Source organism: Condylura cristata, unplaced genomic scaffold (assembly GCF_000260355.1).
Source record: "Condylura cristata isolate star-nosed mole 26May11 unplaced genomic scaffold, ConCri1.0 scaffold00029, whole genome shotgun sequence".
In the NCBI taxonomy this organism is placed as follows: Eukaryota; Metazoa; Chordata; class Mammalia; order Eulipotyphla; family Talpidae; genus Condylura; species Condylura cristata.
This window is the reverse complement of record NW_004567130.1, coordinates 24,940,450-24,961,019: the sequence shown is the minus strand read 5'-3', so window position 1 is coordinate 24,961,019 and position 20,570 is coordinate 24,940,450. Positions and strand designations below refer to the sequence as shown.

Below are 20,570 nucleotides of genomic sequence, written 5' to 3'. Positions count from 1 at the left end.
AAAACTCAATCAGCCTGGTATGTATATTTCTGTATTACAATACTAATAGAGAACAAAACCATCTGAAGAATAAAAACATCTGCACAGGATTCCTTATAAAATGATAAGCAAACTTTTCATAATTAATCCAAATAGATACCACTCATTAAGTGAGTTCCAGTACGTGTGTCATTATTGTAAAGACAGAACCAGCAGTCCCGGGAACCAGATGCCCACAGTATGTCTGAGAGACTGTCATTCTATTGTATGATAAGAATGTAACAAATATTCTAAGTTAGTGATAGTGATGGTGGCGGGAAGAAAAGAGAGGCAAAAGTTAAAACGGACCAAGAATAAATCTGGACCTCCCTGGTGGGGCGAGGGGTTAAGTCTAAGTCCTATGAAGCAATCTGCATGGGTTTGATCCCCGGCCAGGGAGGGACCCACAGGGCGCAGCAGACCTCTCCTGTCTCAGCCACTGCTCCCCTCAGCAGTGGATTTCAGTGGACCTACCGGTTCTGCTCCCCACTGTGTTTCTGGTGAATCTTCTCACCACCCCACACCTAATCCCAGCTCTTGTATGCATAAATACAATCTTTTAAAAGAGAGAATAAATTTACTTAGCTAGGATTAGGTTTTATGGATTTGTGTATGTGTGTGTGTATTAAAGCTCTTAGTACTGAAATTTGGGAGTTTATTTTATAAAAGATTATAACTTGTGTTCAGATTAAATTAAATTTGATTTTACCTTTAACGCCTTTCTCAAAAAATTTGTTTATGAGGTCATGACTGTTACAGATAACATTGCGAACATATAGTTGGTTAAAGATGGATCCACCCTTTGGGTCCTGACCTCAAAAGATTTTTCAAAAATAGGCAACTCTAGTTTTCACAGCAATCTATTCCTTTTGCCATATTTTGATAGGTTGTGGGTGGCTATGTTTAAATGATCTTGACTCTGTTACTAACTGACAACCTCAGATTGCTACAGGGCAGGGACAGGGCACCCTGAACCCCCAAACCTGCCTGCTCTAAATAGTTTCTGACATTAATGGAATGGGATAATACAATTAGTGTGCAATACAGAAAAGACAAAGAATATAGTTTCCAAATTTAGTAACCAAAGTTACCTCCTGCCAAACTTCTGTTTGGCAATGTCCAGCCCAACAGGACAGGCCCAAGTTAAGGCCCAAAGCCCTGCCTGAAGCACCTTCCCGCAGGGACCCACAGCAAAGGGTGAGAGGCAGCCCGACGAATGTTGGAGGAAAAGAGCAAAATCAAAGACAAGCCGAAAGCTGCCGCAGGACCAAGAAGCAAGCACTGTTTCTTCACATGTCTCCGCTCCTTCTGCCTTCTTTAGGTCACCTTCTGGCTCTCCAACTTGCAATTACTATTTATCCCGACAGGTTTTAAATCAAGTTCTTGCTCCCAGGTGAGCTCATAAAGCCATCCCTCTATGACTCACTTTAACTTTAAAATCCAGATTAATCAATTTATCTAAATTTCGAATCTTCAGCCCATTCTCACCTCTAATTTTCATGTGCCTACGTAACCAACCGTGTCATGGCCCTTGACCTTGAATCCCAAAGCCCTTCGACACAGCTGTTCATCTCCAAGGCCTGGCTACATCAGCGATCTCCTGGGTCATAGCTTATGCATCTTCTGGTAGCACTCAGCTTATTAAATCTTGGCTCTCTGTGAACATCCCAGAAAATATTATCTTTTGTTAACTCTCCAAAAGTAAATCTACAGTGGGGTAAGTTTTAGGGTGCCATGGAAACACCCTGGAAATGAAACTAATGTCAGGCATTAAAGATTTTTATTTCCTCAAGCACTCATTTGCATCTAAAATCAACAATTAATATGAATAAGCAGCATTATTGTTTGTCTTCACAAACAGTATGTCTTTTTATTTCCCTATGGATGGCTTAAAGGGAGAAAAGTAACCACTTCGTCACATACTCAGTACTTTCACTTAAGACAAAGTCACTTTCTTTTAAGAAAACATGACATGCCAACAGTTTACCTCTCCACATCGGCTGGTTTTGGAGCAATCATCTGCACCCTAACGCTTCCCAGGGGTCTGTCTTTGCCCACACCAAGCCTCCCGCATGCAAGGACCTGTCTTCTCCCAGTGTCATCCTGCACAAAATAGTTGACTTAATGGCGTGATGAGCCAACCTCCTAGTTGGGTCTTGGTAACGTCAGCAGGCCACATGTCCGCTTTCATGCTGCTCCCGCACACAGGAAGCTAAACATCAAAACACGTACACAACAGGTTTCCATCTGTCCCTAACTGCTGTGCGATTTAGTGCTACCCTTGATACTAGACCAAGGTAAGACATTCTTTTGATAGCTCATCTTAAGGAAACCCTGGGAAGATATCTGACAAAGGTTCTTGTATGTGCGCATGGTGGATACAAAAGATACGTTGTAGTTTATAATTAGATTTTACAGTGGTGTAGCAGAAAATGCTGGGTAATAATTAAGGAAAATGTGTTGGCAAGTTTCTATTGAAAGTGAGTCTTCCTGTTCTCTCCTCTGATATTATTGATATTAAGTGGCACAAGTCATACCTCTGAGCACAAAAGGGACTATATCAGATAACAGCAGAAAAACAACAAGGTAGATAGCTAAAATGAAGTTAACAAAATTAATTAAGCTGGTTTTAAAGTAAAGCTACCTTTGGGTTTCAATTATCACCGAAGGAGAACATGAAAAGAACTCTTTTATATAGTAATGTCTCTGCAAATGACCTGGGGTCTCCCTTTGACTGTAAACTTAATATGAACTAAACTTAAGGGGGTTGATTAAAACGAAATGTTATTTAAAGCATTCACACGGACACTTGAGGAAGGGTGGCGATTTTATACCAACAAATCACACACAAGGCTGCAAACCAATGTCACCTCACGTTAACAACAAAAAAGGGCCGTATACTATATTTCCACTGATAAAGTTTGAATTTATTTTCATAAAAACAAGCATTGATGCAATGACAATGCAATTATGTCCAGAAATGGATGGTAAGAATTCTACCACACTTTCTGAATCAGGCCACCCCCTATATTTTTATTTACTTTTTTCACATTTGAATTTATTTACAGAAACGATATTTACCCTAGAAACAAAAGCATATTCTTACGCTATAAGGTAAAATAATGTCCTGTATTTATTTGAATAAAACAAAAATTTTCATTAGCCTATCATTTGATAGTACATCTCTATTATTTTGATGTCTTCATGATTCCCACATATGTATTCTTTCTTACTGTATCTTCTTCTAAAAAATTTTTTTGGCCCATCATATGTCAAACACCAACTGAACATGCATTTCAGATATGTGTACTACTTTGTCCTAATTTAAGAAAGAGGGTGTTAGAGATCAGCTCACGGTTGTTATAATAACCATAATCAGAAAGCGAGAGACAATGAACAGTACAGGGGATATGGCGGAAAGGGAAACTCTGTGCACTGTTGATAGGAATGTAACTGGGATCAACAATGGAAACACTATGAAGGTTCCCAAAAAGTAAGTAATAGAACACCCCTATGCCCCAGCAATTCTACTTTCAGGACTATAGCCAAGAAACAAAACACTAGCTCACAAAATGACCTGCACGCCCATACTCAAATCATCACTCTTTACAGTAACCAACACCTGGAAACCAGAAGCAGAAACTTATTGGCAACTTGACTTTCCTTGGAGAGTTTAGCTGAAATGCCAGTGAAAATAAAGCGTTTCAATTCTCTTCACAATTGGACATGAACAGGAGTAAGAAAAAAAAAATTCAGCTTCTGAACCACATAGGAGGGCAGCTTACACCGTCAAAACACAATAAGGGAATCCTATTTCTCCTGACAGCTTGTTTTCTCTGCCTCCTGCAAACGATGGACTTTTATTTCAAAATGGTAAACAGCAATGTCTGAGGCTGTCCCCTGTCTATCCTAATTCAGTCACACTATGGGAACAATAATGACTAAGAGGAGGTTTAATTGTTTGGAAGAGTCTGTCAGAGAGGAAATCACAGCAGTTGTAATTAAGAGGGAATTTGCAAAGCCATTCAGCAGAGAAGCAGACTCAGGTTCTGTAAAGGCATCAACTACTATGCTAATGTCATTTGCTTGCTTGCTTTTTCTGTATAACTGACCTGTGAAGGCCTGAAAAAACCATTGGTTTTAGTTCAAAAGCATTCAGTTCAGGGTATAAGATTAATGGAGTGAGAGAAGTGTTTTCTTCACATTAGTGGCCGTATCTTCTCCAGACCATTTGAGACTTGAATATTCAAAGTGGCATCTAAGTGGTGGAGTTAAGAAGAAACTTGGTTTGGGGGAATTAGAACTACTTCATGAGTCAGAAATCTGGACTCTTTCCCTGTATCTTTAATCTTAACTAACTGTGGGGCTGAGGTTTCCCACCTTCCATACTCAGTAAGGCTAGTAATTTCTACAGGATAACTCAAGTACTGAAAAGAAATATTATCTACGAAAGCACTTTATAAATTCCATAATTTAAAAATGTTAGCATATGCAAATTTTTTATTGTGCCTAACAATCATGACTCCCTGTTTGATTACTGCATCTAAATAATTTAACAGTGACTTAAAGCACCACTGCTATTTTTTCCATACTAATCAGTTATTTGCATAGGCAGTATTGCATAGATAGCAAGATTATTAAAAGGCCCTCTTGAGTTTTAAATTTATTATGACAAATATTTTCTCATCTTTGTAGCAAAAAAAAAAAAGTAATCATTGGCTTTTCTTGCCACGGTAAGTTTCTGGCCTTCACTCTGTCCAGGGCGCCCGTCCAGACAGCAGCACCACACAGCCTCAACCCGGCTCCATCCACAGCGCTGCGAATGACAATGACGAGAGAGCAGAGCCCAGGGGGCCAGCTGGCCATCCAGCTCTCCCTGGAGCCTACATTCCTTGAGGGCAGCACACTCAGGGTTCTCCTTTAAGCCCCACATGTCAAGACTACCCACAAGTGGTGGACTAGAAACTGGCACTGAGCTGCTTCCTCAAGACAACGGGAGAACGGCCGGATGGGGAGCACTCAGCGGGGATACCCAGGAGCCTGGCGGACACGCAGGAGGAGAGTATTGTCCACCCGCACCAGCACTGGGAGCCCTGGCCATGAGCGGCCGCCACTGTCCAGCCGGACTTGCCCCAGCACCCGCCCGACGCCTGGAGTCTTCCGTACCCCCAGGGAGCAACCTAGATCTCAGCACCAGCCGCCGGCCCCAAAAGGAAGAGACAGAATTTTATTTTTCCTTTTGTTCCCCTGAGACGCGACTCCCCTCGGGGAGACGCAAGCACTCGCCGCTGCGCCACTCGCCCACAGGCCCGAAAGCAGCCCACGGACCCCCGGGCACAGAGAGCAGAGCCAGGCGTGAAAGGCCAAGGCCAAGGCCTGCCGCGCCCGTCTGCCAGCAACAGGCCACAGCCGGAACCTCGCGTTGCCATGCTCTGCCACAGGACCCTCAGCTGTACCCGCTGCACCCCGGGAAGTGCACTCCACGCAGCCTGCCGCGCCTCCCAGCAGGCCCCCACAGGGCACGGCCAGGGCACGCCTCACGGTCCGCCCTCCGGCATCTCTGAGGAAGGCACAGGAGGCCTGCCCCTCCCTGCTGCCACAGCGGCCAGTGTGCCCAGCCACCCACGGCGGCAGTCAGGCGGCAGGTGCCACAGGAATCCTTACCCCAAACGCCCAGGTGCTGCCATGGCCCGGGCGCTGTGTGCATCGTCCACACCAAAGTAGGCCCGCAGGGACGTCCTGGGGCCGGCAGCACGGGCCGGTAGATGGATGCTGTGGTAACGCCTGACTCATCACTCACCTGCCCCGAACTCACTTAGCTGCCACAGCAGCTCAAGCTACATGCAGATCGACTCATGCCAGTAGGAGCACCCCGAAGTCCCACTAGCCATCAGAAGCAGCCCTGTTGGCAGGAGCTCCAGCCCCTGCCTCCGTCCACCACCCACACAGCCCAGCTCCCCGCAAGCCCACACACACCCTGGGAAAAGCACAGCGAAGTCCTGTCCAACGGGACCAGTGGCCATATCTCCATCCCCAGGACTAACATTGAAGCAAACAACTAGAGACGGTGGAGCAAGCACTTCTGGGAACAATACACCACAGGAAGAAAATAAATTAGCTTCCAGAAGCCACCAACACTGACATGGAAGAATTGCTCTGGCTGACAGAGTTCAGAGTTGCCCTAACTAAAAATTCCAAGGAGAAAAGGAACAATATACTATGAAAAACATAATAAATGGACAGAAGAATGAGTGGATCTTCAACTAAGAACACAAAGGAACTGCAGGCCATGAAAAGATCAATGGAGGCACGAAAAATTTCTGGTAAAAGCCATGAAAATAGAATAGAGAAAATGGAGAGACGAGTCAGTACTCTGGGAGATGCAAATATAAAGAGAGAAACAAGTGGAAAAGAATGAAGAAACACTTCGAGAGGAAAGGCAACGTAAGATCTGTAGGAACCCCAGAGGGAAAAAGAGACATGGAAACTGAGAAAAGAGACAAGGAAATAATTGAAGAGAACTTCAAACTTGAAGACCAAAATGAAAATAAACATACAAAAACTAGAAGAACATCAAAATACCGCCATGAAAAGAAAATGACAGCAAGACACATAACAGTAAATCTTCCAGAGTTCAAGATGAAAGAAAAATAAGAAGCCGACGAGGGGAGAGAAATAGATTAACTAATCCAGGAAAACCAGTCAGGCTGACATCAGACTTCTCTGAAGAAATATACAAGCAAGAAGAGAATGAAGCAAAATATTGGAAAACCTCAGGGGCTCCTAAGTGGCACAGGGCTTAAAGCGCAGCACTATGAATCTATCCCCAGTCTCAGAAGCACAAGTTGGGTCCCCCCCACCCCGCCCCTGCCAGGGAGCTGACCCTCAAGGCACAGCAGGCATCTCCTGTCTCACTCCCCCCCATCCCTTCAGCAGTGTATTTCAATCTGTCTATTCTGCTCCCCCACTCTGTCTCTGGTGAATCCTGTCACCCCCCTATACCTCTGGCCTGTACCCCTGCTCTTATATGCATAAATAAATAAACCTTGAAAAAAATATTCAAGAACTTCAAGAAAAAAAAATGCCAGCTAAGAATATTTTTTCCTGAGAAGCTCTGGAAACAGACATTGGAGAAAATGCCTATGTGGTAGGAGACTTCAACACCTCACTCTCACAGGAGAGAGATTAAACAAGGACACGACAGCTGTAAGTGAACATCCAGATTACGTGGACCTAATAGATACATATAGGACCCTGCATCCCTGGAAAGCTGAACACACATTTTTCTCAAATGCACATGAATTGTTCTCCAGGATCAACCACAGTAGGTCACAAGACAAAAATCAACAAATACATGAAGACTGAAATCATACAAGTATCTTCTCTGACCATAAAGTCCTAAACTAAAAATTAACTTTTCATTAACATGAAAAGGAAGGAGATTACCTATTACATGGAGACTGAACAACCTACTCTTGAAAGGCCATTGAGTTAATGAGGAAATCAAAAAAGAAATTAAAAAATACCTGAGGGCCGCTCCCTGAGGGCAGCGGGTTAAAGCACAGCACTGAGAAGCTAAAGCCGCTTCCGCATGAGTTCGATCCCCGCCTGCCCCGGAGGTGACCACAGGGCGCGGCAGACCTCTCCTGACCCACCCGCTGCTCCCCTCAGCAGTGGACTTTGTCAATCTGCCTGTTCTGCTCCCCGCTCTGTCTCTGGTGAAGCCTCTCACCACCCCTGAGCCTCTGGCCTGTACCCCAGTTCTGTATGCGCAAATACATAAATCTTTTAAAATAAATAAATAAATAAATAAAATATTTTAAAAAAAAATACCTTGAGACAAATGATATAACCTTTCAGAATATGCTAGATTCAGCAAAAAGCAGTATTATATATATATATATATATTATTATATATATTAGATATATATACACACACACACACACACAAAGCAAAGTAGGCCAATATCAAGAAGCAAGAAAAAACAAACTAATCTCCCATCTTGGGGGGAAAAAATACAAAAAGTCAAAAGCTAGTAGAAGAAAAGAAAAAATATAAATTAAAGCAGAAATAAATGAAATAGAAAAAAAAAAAGAGCCAATCCAAAAGATTAATGAAACCAAAAACTGGTTCTCTGGAAAAATAAATACGTAGGTGAAATGGACAGATTCTGAACTACACAATTACCCAAAGCTGAACAAAGAACTAGAAAGCTTAAACCAGTTACAAGCAGGGAAACTGAAACAGTAATCAAAACACTCCCCAAAGCAAAAGCCCAGAACCAGATGGTTTCACAAACAAGTTCTACAAAACATTCAAAGATGAACTAATGCCTATCCTCTAAAAACCCTTTCAGACAATAGAGAAAAAGGGAAAACTACCAAGTGCACTTTATGAGGCCGACATTACACTAATACCAAAACCAAAGAACACAAAAAGGAAAACTACAGATCAATCCCTAATGAACAGATTCAAAAATCCCAAACAAAATCTTAGCAAATGGAATCCAACAACACATCAAAAGGCTTACCCACCATGATGAAGTGTGATTTATTCCATCCAAGGATGTTTCAACAATTGACATAATGCACCACATCAAAGAAAAATACAAGCCATATGATCATATCAATAGATGCCGAAAAAGCATTTGATAAAGTCTGACAGCCTTTTATGATGAAGACCCTCAAAAACCTCAGTACAAAAGGAAAATATCTAAATATAATAAAAGCCATATATGACAAACTCCGAGCTAACATCATTCTTAATGGGGAAAAACTGAAAGACTTCCCATTAACATCTGGAACAAGGATGTTCACTCTCACCACTACTTTTCAAAATAGTACTGGAAGTCCTAGCTAGGGCAATTAGGTATGAGAAAGACATAAAAGTAATCCAAATTGGGAAAGAAGTAAAATTATCATTGTTTACAGATGGCAAGAAGATATTTAGAGAATCCTAAAATCTATAGAAAAATAGAGAGAATCCTAAAAATTCCACAGAAAACCTAACTGAAACAAACAATTTAGTAAAGTTAGCAGGTTACAAAATCAAAGAAGGAAAGTCATTAGTCTTCCTAAATGCAAACATATCTGAAGAGAAATAAATCAAGAAAACCATCCCATTCACAGTTGTACACCAAAAAATTAAATATCTGAACTAAACCTAACAAAGGAGGTAAAAGACCTATACAAGGAAAACTATAAGACATTAAAAAAAAAAAATAGAAGGCACAAAGAAATGGAAAGATATCCCCTGGTTATGGACTGGAAGGTTTAGCATTATAAAAATGACCATCCTACCAAAAGCAATTTACAGGTTTAATGTAATTCCAATAAAAATCTCAGTGGCATTCTTCAAAGAAATAAAACAAATATTGTTGAAACTCATATGGAACCCCACGCAATGAAAGCTCTTCTGGCTAAAAGGGAGAAGAATGGAGACATTACAGCCCCAGACTTCAAACAATGCTACAAAGCCATTATAATAAAAACAGCATGGTACTGGAAACAAAAACAGACACACACCCCAATGGAATCAAACTGAAAGCCCAGAAATAAAACCAATCCCAAGATATGAAAACAACCCAAATGCTCCAAACTAGAGAAATGGATAAAAAAGTTGTGGTATAACTTACACAGTAGAATATTAATCATCAATCAAAAAAGACAGACTCATGCCATTTGGGGGGCAACATGGATGGAGATGTAAGGGATCGTGATAGCTGGAATTAGGAAGAAGGAATAGAAAAACACTGGATGTACTAATATGTGGAAGATAGAGAAACCAAACAGGCGGTCACAAAGAAGTGAAAGGTGGCCACCCGACCATAAAACAGACATAAAACGACACACCCAGCAAAGGTCAGGAAGGGAGAAGAGTGAAAACAGGGGAGAGTAGAACACAAAGGAATATGGTAATGGGCCATAGGTATTATGGCAGGGGACCTATGAGAACGGCAACAGTGAAAAAAATGTAGTTTCCTGTCTCATATCTAAGTAGCTATGATACGGCAGCAGTCTCATGAACACTACTTGGTTCCAGAATGCTTATATAAAACAAAAGCTATGACAATGGAGGAAGCTGCTCAGATATCTTTAGAATAAGAGTGAAATATATATGTAAATTTATATATAAAATTGACAAGTGCTTTACTTGCCTCAAGAAAAAGTAAATGAGAGCTCAAATTTCTATCTATAATAAGCAGATGAGAAAAAGTACATTTTTTAAAACCCTCTTCTTCTAGATTGACTTTATAAAGATGGTATTTAGTTGAGGAGTTAATCTTTTCTTTTTAGAGAGTAATCAAGTATTCCACTAATCACAGGCACCATGATAGAGCTAGAAGGATTCCTCCTCAGTTGTGGGTTTGGTTGGATCATAAAGATCATTCTAATTACACAGATCATTCTAGACCATGGAGTGCTTTCACTAGCTCAACAACACCCCCCCTCCCACCCAAACTGGCACTCCCTAAACTGGTCTATCTTTTAGGAATGAAAACCTTTGATCCTGGTGGGACACACTGGATATTAATGCAGGAAGTTCCTTTTATAAACTACAAGAAGAACAAACTGAGCGTTCCTTCAAAACACCAATAATCACTCAAGTGAAAAAATTCTTGTATATAATAATTTAAAAAAAAATAGCATAAGAGACCCTCCCTGGGGGCGCAGCGGGTTAAAGCGCAGCACTGAGAAGCTAAAGCCACTTCCGCATGAGTTCGATCCCTGCCTGCCCCGGAGGTGACCACAGGGCGCGGCAGACCTCTCCTGACCGCCCGCTGCTCCCCTCAGCTGTATACTCCATGGATCTGCGTGTTCTGCTCCCCACTCTGTCTCTGGTGAAGCCTCTCGCCTCCCCTGCACCTCTGGCCTGTACCCAGTTCTGTGTGCATCAATAAATAAATCTTTAAAAAAAGAACATTTCTGGGTGACTACTACCAGTAGTTGCAGTTACAAAATACTTCATCACTTGAGCTACGTGAAGACTCTTTAATATACTAAAATACAAAAGAAAGCAAGCGTTTGTTTCAGCAAGCATTATTAAATTATGACACGGTGGGCGTCATTAACAATCAGCAGGCAGGGGTTACTGGGCTCTGCCAGTGCAATCTGCCAAACAATCAAAAATAGTGCCCAAGGCACAATTAAATTTCCTGCACATTGATTATTCCAATCCTTACTAATAAATAGGAATAAAACCAATAAAATCGAAGAGCGCAGCAAGAAACTCAAGACGGAGTCTAATTATAAGGAAGGCTTGTAACTTTAGAAGATGAATCACAGCTCTAAGGTTAGCAGCGGAGAGCAGAAAGTTACCCAATACCCTGAAACACGTCTTAAAAACTTAGCACTGCTTGCATAATCAGGTCCGTCAGGAGCCGGGATTAATTCAATATAATTGCTAATTGGAGCAGGTCATACATGGCTATTGAATGTATTTATACATTACATTGGAACTAATGCAACTGCTATTAACTCAACAAGTTGCAAAGCTGCCATTTTTGTCTTAGCCTTTGGAGCTGCTTCATAAAATATTAATCAACAAATATATTGAATCTAGTTTAAAAATTTAAACACAAGTCTAATTCTTCCTTCCCTTTTATAGTCCTTAGTCTGTCAGACATTTATTAAATGTCTACTAAAACTTCCAGGTAACGTGTTAGATTTTTGTATGGACACAAATGGAAAATAAACTCAGATTCTGCAATTAAAGAACTCAAAAAAAAATTAAAAATTAGATGCATATTCACTCTTGCACATACACCCACACACTGGTATGCCAGTAAACGTTTAACAATCAGTTTCCTCAGGGGCTGGGGGATCAGGGAAGGTGAGGGAGTCCTGACTAAAAGCACTTACCCATTCCCATGGTGTAGATATGCCTATCATGATTAATTATGTATGATTTCCCTCTCCCAATAGGTCACCACGGAGCGTGAGGTTGGAGAAAAGATGTCTGTTCCAAGCTGACTTACAGTTATACATGCATATACTTATTTATACAAATACATATATAAAAGAATTAGCCAAATAGTTGATAGTTGATAGTGGACTGAGATGACAGTTGGTACTTTTCTTCATAGTTTTTTTAGCATCCAACTTTTGTATGAAGAAACAAATACTAGAATGAGTAAGCAAGACCCTAATTCTAGTTTCGGTATTAGCAGAATTATCAGAAAAGAAAAAAACTGAAGACTTGTAAGGCACATCAGTCCCTCGTTCTGATAGAACAAAGGAAGGAAATGCCCTAACGAGTGTCTCATTAGAGGCATCACCACCTCTCCCTCAGCCTCACCTTTAAAACCACATCAGTCTCAATCGCATGCAAAGTATATTTACAGTGCGTACTCCCACCGCACATTCTCAATCATTTCAAATATTTTGTCATCCAATGTCTGTGTGTGGAAGAACTGGATGGATGTAGGAAAAGGAGAAACATGATCTCTCAAGTACAGGATTCTAAGCAAGAACACAGATCCCTTCTGTCAACCTTCCCAAATAGGACTGAATGGCATGCCACCTGTTTGATCTCATTATTAATTTTCAGCAGTATCTGCAGTTGTAATCAATGGTTTTCCCTCAGCTTTAACACACTGATGCACTGTTGATTTGTTTTTGGAACTAAGTATTATTACCTACTCCACAAATATTTGTTTCTGTTTGTGCCTATGTAAACGATTAGGCTGTAAACTTAAAGACCATTATATTGGGGCCTTCCCTGGTGGCTCAAAGGGTAAAAGCACTGCAAAGCTTGAGCAGCTGCTTCGGCACGAGTTCAATCCCCAGCCAGGCAGGTGACCCACAGAGCTGGGCAGACCCACCCACTGCTCCCCCCAGCAGTCGGCCTGTTCTGCTCCCCACTCTCTGGTGAAGCCTCTCACCGCCCCTATACCTCTGGCCTGTACCCCAGTTCTTTACGCATAAATCTTTATATTTATCATCATTTTTAATGTAAAGAACTAATGGTTTTACAGAGAGAAAATAAAACACCTAGTTGTTTGCATAATATGTTACCCTTTGGAAAGCACTTCCATTTGTTTTATCATGTGTGATTTGTCACAATGATGCTCTGATGTGGTTGTTCCTCCTACCTCTACATGTGAGGGAAAAGATGCTCAGAATGCGTAAGAGTCAAAAAATTACAAATCCCTGAATCATGGCTTTTTATGAACTACCTTCCACTCAACATGCAAGCACAATGAGAAGAGAAGCAGATTTCAAACAATGATTCCTTTATGCCCCAGCTTTAAATTCTCACAAGGATTCCAGCCACTTGCAATTCCTTTCATCAGAAGTTAACTGGGTTTCCCTCTGCTTTGATAGGAATTAGAATGGCTGTTATGCCTCTCTGAACCGTTACAGGAAAGATTTGTTGAGGAACTTTCAACATCAGCAACTCGCCGTTAAGTGGCCTTCCCGGCTTATTCAGGCTACAGTCTCACCAAATACAAGCCCGTCTTCTGACTCTCGGAATGCTACCCTCTTCAGACCACTGAAATTATCCATGGGATGAAAACTTAATACATTAAGCAGACAGTTGATGATATTTATCATAAAATCTACAATCTCCTTAGATGGCCACGGTCTTTCCTTTAAAACCTTACTTCTATCTTATTCTTAAAACAAAATGAAAGTCCTCTGTTGAGACCCAGTTCTTTCAAGCCCCAAGTTTCCAAGTGTCAAGCTAAGCATAGCACATTATGTTACCTAGTCTCTCAGGTTTTGAGAATTCTCTTTCCAAAGGCCTTTATTTTGTAATCACTGGACTGTCAAGTACAATATCCACTAACCACACAGGATTATTCCAATTTGGTTAAAGTTAGATATTGTTGAAAACCCAAGTCCTTGGTAGTAGTAGGTGTTCAACTGCCCATGGGGCTAGTGGATAACACTGTGGACAGGGCATGTATAAAATATTTCCATCATAAAAAGTTCTGCTGGGCAGCACTGCCACAGAACATCAAATTTTGGTTCTTTATGAGCCTCGAGCCTCGAACTTACAACCAAGATCAAATCTTGAATAGAAATGCTACAAGGGCTTGTCAGACTAAGTTACCGATTCATCTTTGGGATGATAAAAGCTAAATTACAGTTGAAGGCAAAAAAGAATCTAGTAATTCATGTCTAGTGGATGATGAGACATCCTGGGATCAGCCCCATTTGCCAGGTTAGCCAGGGTGTCGACTACTTACTGTAAACATAGACTTAAAGCATTTATTGGGGGGCTGTGCGGGCCACAGAAAAACAGATAAAGTCCTATGTAACCTTAGGCAAATCATACTACTTATCTAATTTTAAGGGTCATAATAAAAATGAAAATGAAGAAAAAAATAGAAAACGAAGCAGGCAAGCTCTGAATTTCCTTTTATCACTTCATTTACTGCATTCCAAGGTTTTACTTAGTGTACACAATATTCACAGAACAGTGCAGATTAAAACATATATGAGGAATTCATTAAAAGGTAGAATAAATCAGATTAGTATTATAAAACAGGACATTACAAATACCATGGAAACAGTATTACCAACATATCCTACCCAATCTGCCTCCTCAACTACCAGGAAAACAAAACATATTTCATCCTAGACTAGATGGCAATGTCAACGAAACTGCACTCAAGACCAAGGTTTTCTATGGCAGTTCCAATGTCCTGAGCCTTTGCTTAGTGAAAGGACAAGGGAATTAACTGTACAGGATAAGTTAAATTTTTATACTACCTTAGGTAAACTGCAGGCAGCGTCAGCTCCCTAAGGAACTAAGCACCTACTTGATCACTTACTGTAGATAAAAAAGTCTATAAAACAGACGTCTCTGGAACCCTGACACTCAAAGACCCCTTTTCACTGCTATGGAAAGAGAGCCAAGGGCAATAATTTTTGTTTCTAAAATTTTGTTTTCAATGAGACTTAACATGAAGCTACTAAATTGTTCAAATCCACACTATCTCCATATTCTCTAGAGTGATCACTTTACTATCCACGCCATCTAAAAATACCATTTTCCAACTTTCATTAAAGCCACAAAGACTGCTTAGAAGGCAACAGAAATCTTACAGAGTTTCTTTTGTACCTATATACTTTCCTCTTATCAGTGAGACTCGGAGAGTGAAAGTGGAAAATGATGGAAATAAAATCCTCATAATCCTACAAACAACACTGGCAAACAACAATTGATGGGGCGAAAGCTCAACTATGGAAGGCTTTTATGCTCTGAACTCAAATCATTATCAAAACTTCATCATTAAATATAACTCATATCACTTTTCTACACAGGGGCATCATAAAAGATTATCCTAACCTATCTCATGACACAAGTCAGTAGTTATGTCACTCAGGCAAAAACAAGTCTGCATTTGATTCAGACAAATTAAACTTGTATTTACAGTAGACAAAATGCTTTCATCCACGAAAGTGCTTTCAAATAATCTAGCCAATTGAAAACACTTCATTTTGGAATTTTTCAAATGGTAAATGGTAAGACAATTTCTAATGCTCCTCTCCCACCAAGCCCTAATTTAGAACTCTGAGGGCTGGAAGGCTCATATCCTTTGAAATTATCTATTTGCAAATATTTCCCCCTTTTCTGGTACCTTTCTCCTATTTTTACCCACAAATGCTCTTCTCTCTACTAACATGGAAATGCAACCCTACACACAGATATATCAAGATAACTGGATCAAAATGCAAAATTTATTCTTTATAATGGAGTACAAGGAGGCTAAATATTAACCCTCCCAAAACTGCCAGATTTGGTAATCCTAATGTCACTATCACAACACAATACCAAGTTTAAATGCACCTTTCCAAGTACCTGTGTGTCTGTATATAGATATACATATACCTATATAAGCTAAAATGTATATACTAAATATATATATTCTCCTACTAAACATATATTCTACTAAAATATATATATACTAAATATATAAGTGTGTGTGTGTGTGTGTGTGTGTGTGTGTGTATATATATGTATGTGTAAATACATGAATAGCACCTTGAGGAAAGGTGTACCTTCACTCTTAGGTCTGTTTTGAATAGAAAAGATCAAAAGGAAGAAGCAAATGGAAGGCTACGAATGGCAAGCAGGAAGGACAGGGTGCAAAGGCAGACGGTGAGACAGTGACCTTCTTAGGTTTGCTATTTTCAAAAACATTCCACCAAGTTAGTGAATGAAGAAAATCTTGTCATTTTCTCTTCTGACAGCCAACACACGAATGGTTGATATAATACCCTCAGAAATTACTAATCATTTCGAGCATCCCTGCCAGTAAGAAGCCAGAATTCCAGCGAACTTAAAATATTGGCCCAAAGGTGCCACTCAGTCTTTGATTTTAAAACGCTGGAATGTCAACTGCTGGACAAAAACATAGACAGTGATACATACTGTCTAACAGGCAGCATGCTGGCCAGATGCCAAATTTGATTATGTCTCTCTGCATCCTGGGACATTAGCCGTCCTTTAGAAACAGTACTTCCCCGAATGAGCATTTTTGTCCAAAGCAGATCAAGAATAGGAATTGTGTTTGAATCCCAACAGCACACCGCTTCAAATACTTCAAGAAGGTAATCGAAATCCAAGGTGAACTGGAGATTGGTGGATCTCTTAAGAAGGGGATTGCTTCTAAATATACTCTAGTTCAGGTCTATCTGAGGGAACCCAGGAGTCCCCAGGAATAAAAATGATCAAGCCTCAGACGCTATTTCTTTTTGAATAACATAATCTCAGGCCTTTAAAGGTGTTTTTGATTATATTAAGTGATAAAACTACTCTAAATCATTTGTTTACAAAAGAAAGCAGTGTTGTAAATTGAAAAGCTGCCAAGGCAAATATTTTGTGCATATGACTATTTTCTCGTGTACCTGTGATAGCAAACGAAGCCTAACATCGCTCATGTTAAGTGAAAATCTACAAGCGAACATACCGACTTGTGGATTCAACCTCGATCTCGAGGCACTATGACTGCTGCCTATGGCCCTTGGCCGTAATGTGTACTGTACACTTTGTTCTTTTTCCATAAAATCACTACGGAATTCTCCAAGGCAGAGAACATGCCCTGGGATTTACCCATTAACCGGAGGAGCTCACACAACCCCTGTGAGGATCATCATCACAGAGCCAGAGGTGAATACCTAAATCTATTCATCCCAGCACTTTTCCGTGTATTCCACAGCGACCACCCACCATTCCCTATCACTTGGTTTCATGAACATCCTAGCAATATAAAATGAAAACTTTACACACACATCATTAGTGTGTGTAAATCTTAATCTCGAGCAGTAAACAAGTTGTGGCTTTGAGGAAAAACAGTGAGAACACCATGAACCTTTCCAGTTCTGAACACACTTGCAGGAGCGCAATTTCAGCAGTGAGGCAGGAGTGGAACATTGGCAGGAGTCAATAAGACAATAATTTATCTATCCATTCTCTCTGCTGTTACTGAGCAATGCACGACAGGACTGAAGCTCTTTCCTGAAGCCTGGGTTGACTTTGTGATTGATAAACATTTGCAATACTGCTTATTCTTCTAAAGAGGTGAAGCAGTTGAAGTGTCTTCATACATGATGAAGGGATCACCTACCACCACCCAACTACTCTGCAGTTCTTCACATCAAAATTTGGTCACTGCCTGGATCATATTAAATGTAAAGCCGGGTAAGACAGGGAACAGCAAAATGGTCACATGAAACCCATGATGTCCTATTTTACATCTGCACACAGACATCACTTAGCTTAATAACTAGCAAGTGACAACCAAGGACACTACTTCTTTACATAAAATATCTGGCACTTTTTTATTGTATCACACATAAAAATAAAAACAGTTACGCTAAGTTACTAAGACAGGCAATAACATAGTTCAGCATTGAGTGCATGAAATTTTACCAAGCTGAGTCATTTTCCAATAATGATTTATCAAGGAAAAATTTTCTAAACACAAATTACATAGGCATTAACCCTAAACAAATAATTTAAATGGCAAAATAAGTAGCACGAGCAGTTAAATCACTAAAGAATGCAGACTTACATTTTCTCTATGAAATTGCTATCATCTGTTAATTTATAAGTACCAGTAACAACAACTTACGCTAGATCAAAATGTATAGAGCAAGTTCAGAAGTTCCAATATGAAGCTCAGGTATTAGCTACTTCTAAAACCATTAGTTTCATTTTCATTTATTCATATGATAACTGAGATACAAAATCTGTCATATTAAGGTTTTTTTTTTAAACCAAGATAACCATTAGCAGTCAGAGCTATTCAGCCCTGAAATAGAAATAGTTGTGTGACCTAATTTAAAAAAAAGCTAACTACTGTAATTTTTACATCCCACTCTCGACATTTCACACACTAATAAAGTAGAATTTATAGTTATCATACCTTACATGCTACAATACTCAGGGTACCCAACAGTAAAAATAATAATAATAATTAAAAAATAATATGCACCCCTGAGTTTTTTTCCCCCCAGAACCAACTATGTATAGAACGGGCATCTCTCCAGTTATTTCAACCAAAGTAGGCACAAAATAATAACTTAGGCCGAAGTGGATAATTTTCTTGATTATCTAGTTGGGATGCTTTAAATCTAAAATGGGCAGCTAAGCCCTAATTTTCCTTTTGTGTCACACTGTGTTGTCCCGGACATAAAGCTCCATTCTCAGGTGCACAACTAGTACTCTGATGAGGTTGGGGGAGGGGCAGAGCCGGCACTGTGTCAGGATGCTCCTGCACCTGCCAGTCACGCAGTTAACAACAGCTCCCTGACATAGTCAGCCACAGTGGTCCTGGGCCACACAGAAGACAAGTTTTGCTTTAGTACTGCTCAAGGCAGCAAGCTTTTCCTCTTTATTCATAACTGGTTCTGATCCTCTAGTTGGGGGTGGGGGGGAAGCAGATGCAAACGTATCTTGGACTCTTCAATGAGCCAAGATATCCAAAGTCTTTAACATCTTTCTTGGTGCAAGGCCTGATTTCCATGTTACCACTGTAGTGTTGACTCACAAAATCTTGCGCAATACACACTACAGAGAGCCTGCTACAGAAGTACCTCCCCCCATAAAATGCAATAGAAACAACTGGTACCGAAGTTATCTCAAGAAAGGTGCTTCCTGAATTTTGGTAACACTGCTGAGGATAAGCAAAGTTTTGTTACCTAAACAGCCACTCTGAAGCACACACATGTGCAAACTCACCTTTCTTAGGGCGACCTGATGTCTAGAAGTTTAGTTCTGATAAGATTTTTGTAAAACTATCAAATCAATGTGTGGCCAAAACCACTCCAGAATATACAAATTAATTTAGTAGCCCCATGGCATCAAACAATACCCATGAACAAAATTATGAAGATAATGAAAAGTAAAAAGTAACTGAGGCTGAAACATGAAACCTAAACCTGTTTAGTTAGGAGTCAAATCATTAAGCTGCCACCATTTACAGGTACATCAATCTTGCCAAAGTGCAAATGCTCTAGTTTCATTTCTCTAGCATACATTTATATCATCATAATAAGCTAAATGCTTAGAGGAAGTTAAAGAAAATGTTTTCCAAAAGTACAGTGAATGCTTTAGAACCACTTATGGAACGAAGCATGTGCTAACTTGTGGTAACTGCTGACCACATGCTCACGTCAAGTGTGACTATGCCTGTGCTTTACCGTTTCTACCCATCTGCAGGCTGGGTGCCCAGTCCTCTCCTGTGCAGCGGGCACTCCGTAGCAGTGACCGAGGGAACCCAGGAGACCAAAAAGTTGACACATACTGAGGGCGGAGGAAGTCCCAAAGCCACTATCTTTTCCCAAGAAAAATGAAAAGGCAAAGAAGCCCTTACCTTTCTGTACACCAGCATGTTGGGCGAGTCATCGGCCACACCGTTGCTGGTCTGCCCGTAGTTGTTCCCCTGGGCCATGACGCCCACACGTGGTGCTCACCCAGACGCAGAAATGATCAGCCTGCCCTGCAAAGTGGGAGAGACGGCTGAGTGAAATCTAGGGTGGTGGTGACGGAAGCTGACTTTCTAGATGTATCTGCGCCCAGACACGCTGGGGCTGTCTAGAGGAAGTGACACAGAATGTATTTTAATTGAATGTTCACTGACCGGACTCCCAGGGAGTGCAGGAAAGGACAGTCTGAGTTAAAATAACCCTTTGGCGAGGATTCCCGTTGACTTGATTTTCTGCATACTAATTTAAAAGTGATGATAAAATAGGAAAAAAAAAGTCAATGGCTACCATCTTCGCACTACAGGGGGTTCTCTTGTCTCAGTATTTCCATCTGCCTCTTGGTGCTTCTCCACAGGGCAGGAAGGCACCAGCCGGCAGGGCGCGTTCTCCAGGTATCTGCCCGTGTGCTCCAGGCGGGCGCCCGGGTCAAACCCTCGGCCCCTCTCCCGCGCCAGTGTTTCCTCTATTTCCCGGGGTCCCCCACACGGCGCCAGAGCAGCTTCGCCTCCGTCCACCTCCCAGCCCCGGCCGCCGCGGGCTCCTCTCGGTCACCCCAGTCCGCTCCGGGAGCCAAGAGCTGCTGCCTCCACCTCTGGGCAAGCCGCCGC

At 41.0% G+C, this 20,570-nt stretch overlaps 1 protein-coding gene across 1 annotated transcript in view; it reads right to left on the bottom strand.

Moving 5' to 3' along the window:
* The window catches only part of RGS7 (regulator of G-protein signaling 7), a 213,470-nt gene extending 193,256 nt beyond the window's left edge, over window positions 1-20,214 (bottom strand). The window contains exons 1-2 of the mRNA XM_004691057.2: window positions 20,118-20,214; window positions 19,851-19,976 (exon numbers count right to left, since the gene is read on the bottom strand). Of these exons, the coding sequence (XP_004691114.1) occupies window positions 19,851-19,928 (78 nt within the window). The 5' untranslated portion in view covers window positions 19,929-19,976; window positions 20,118-20,214. The remainder of the gene's footprint in view (window positions 1-19,850; window positions 19,977-20,117) is intronic.
* Window positions 20,215-20,570: the final 356 nt, after the last annotated feature.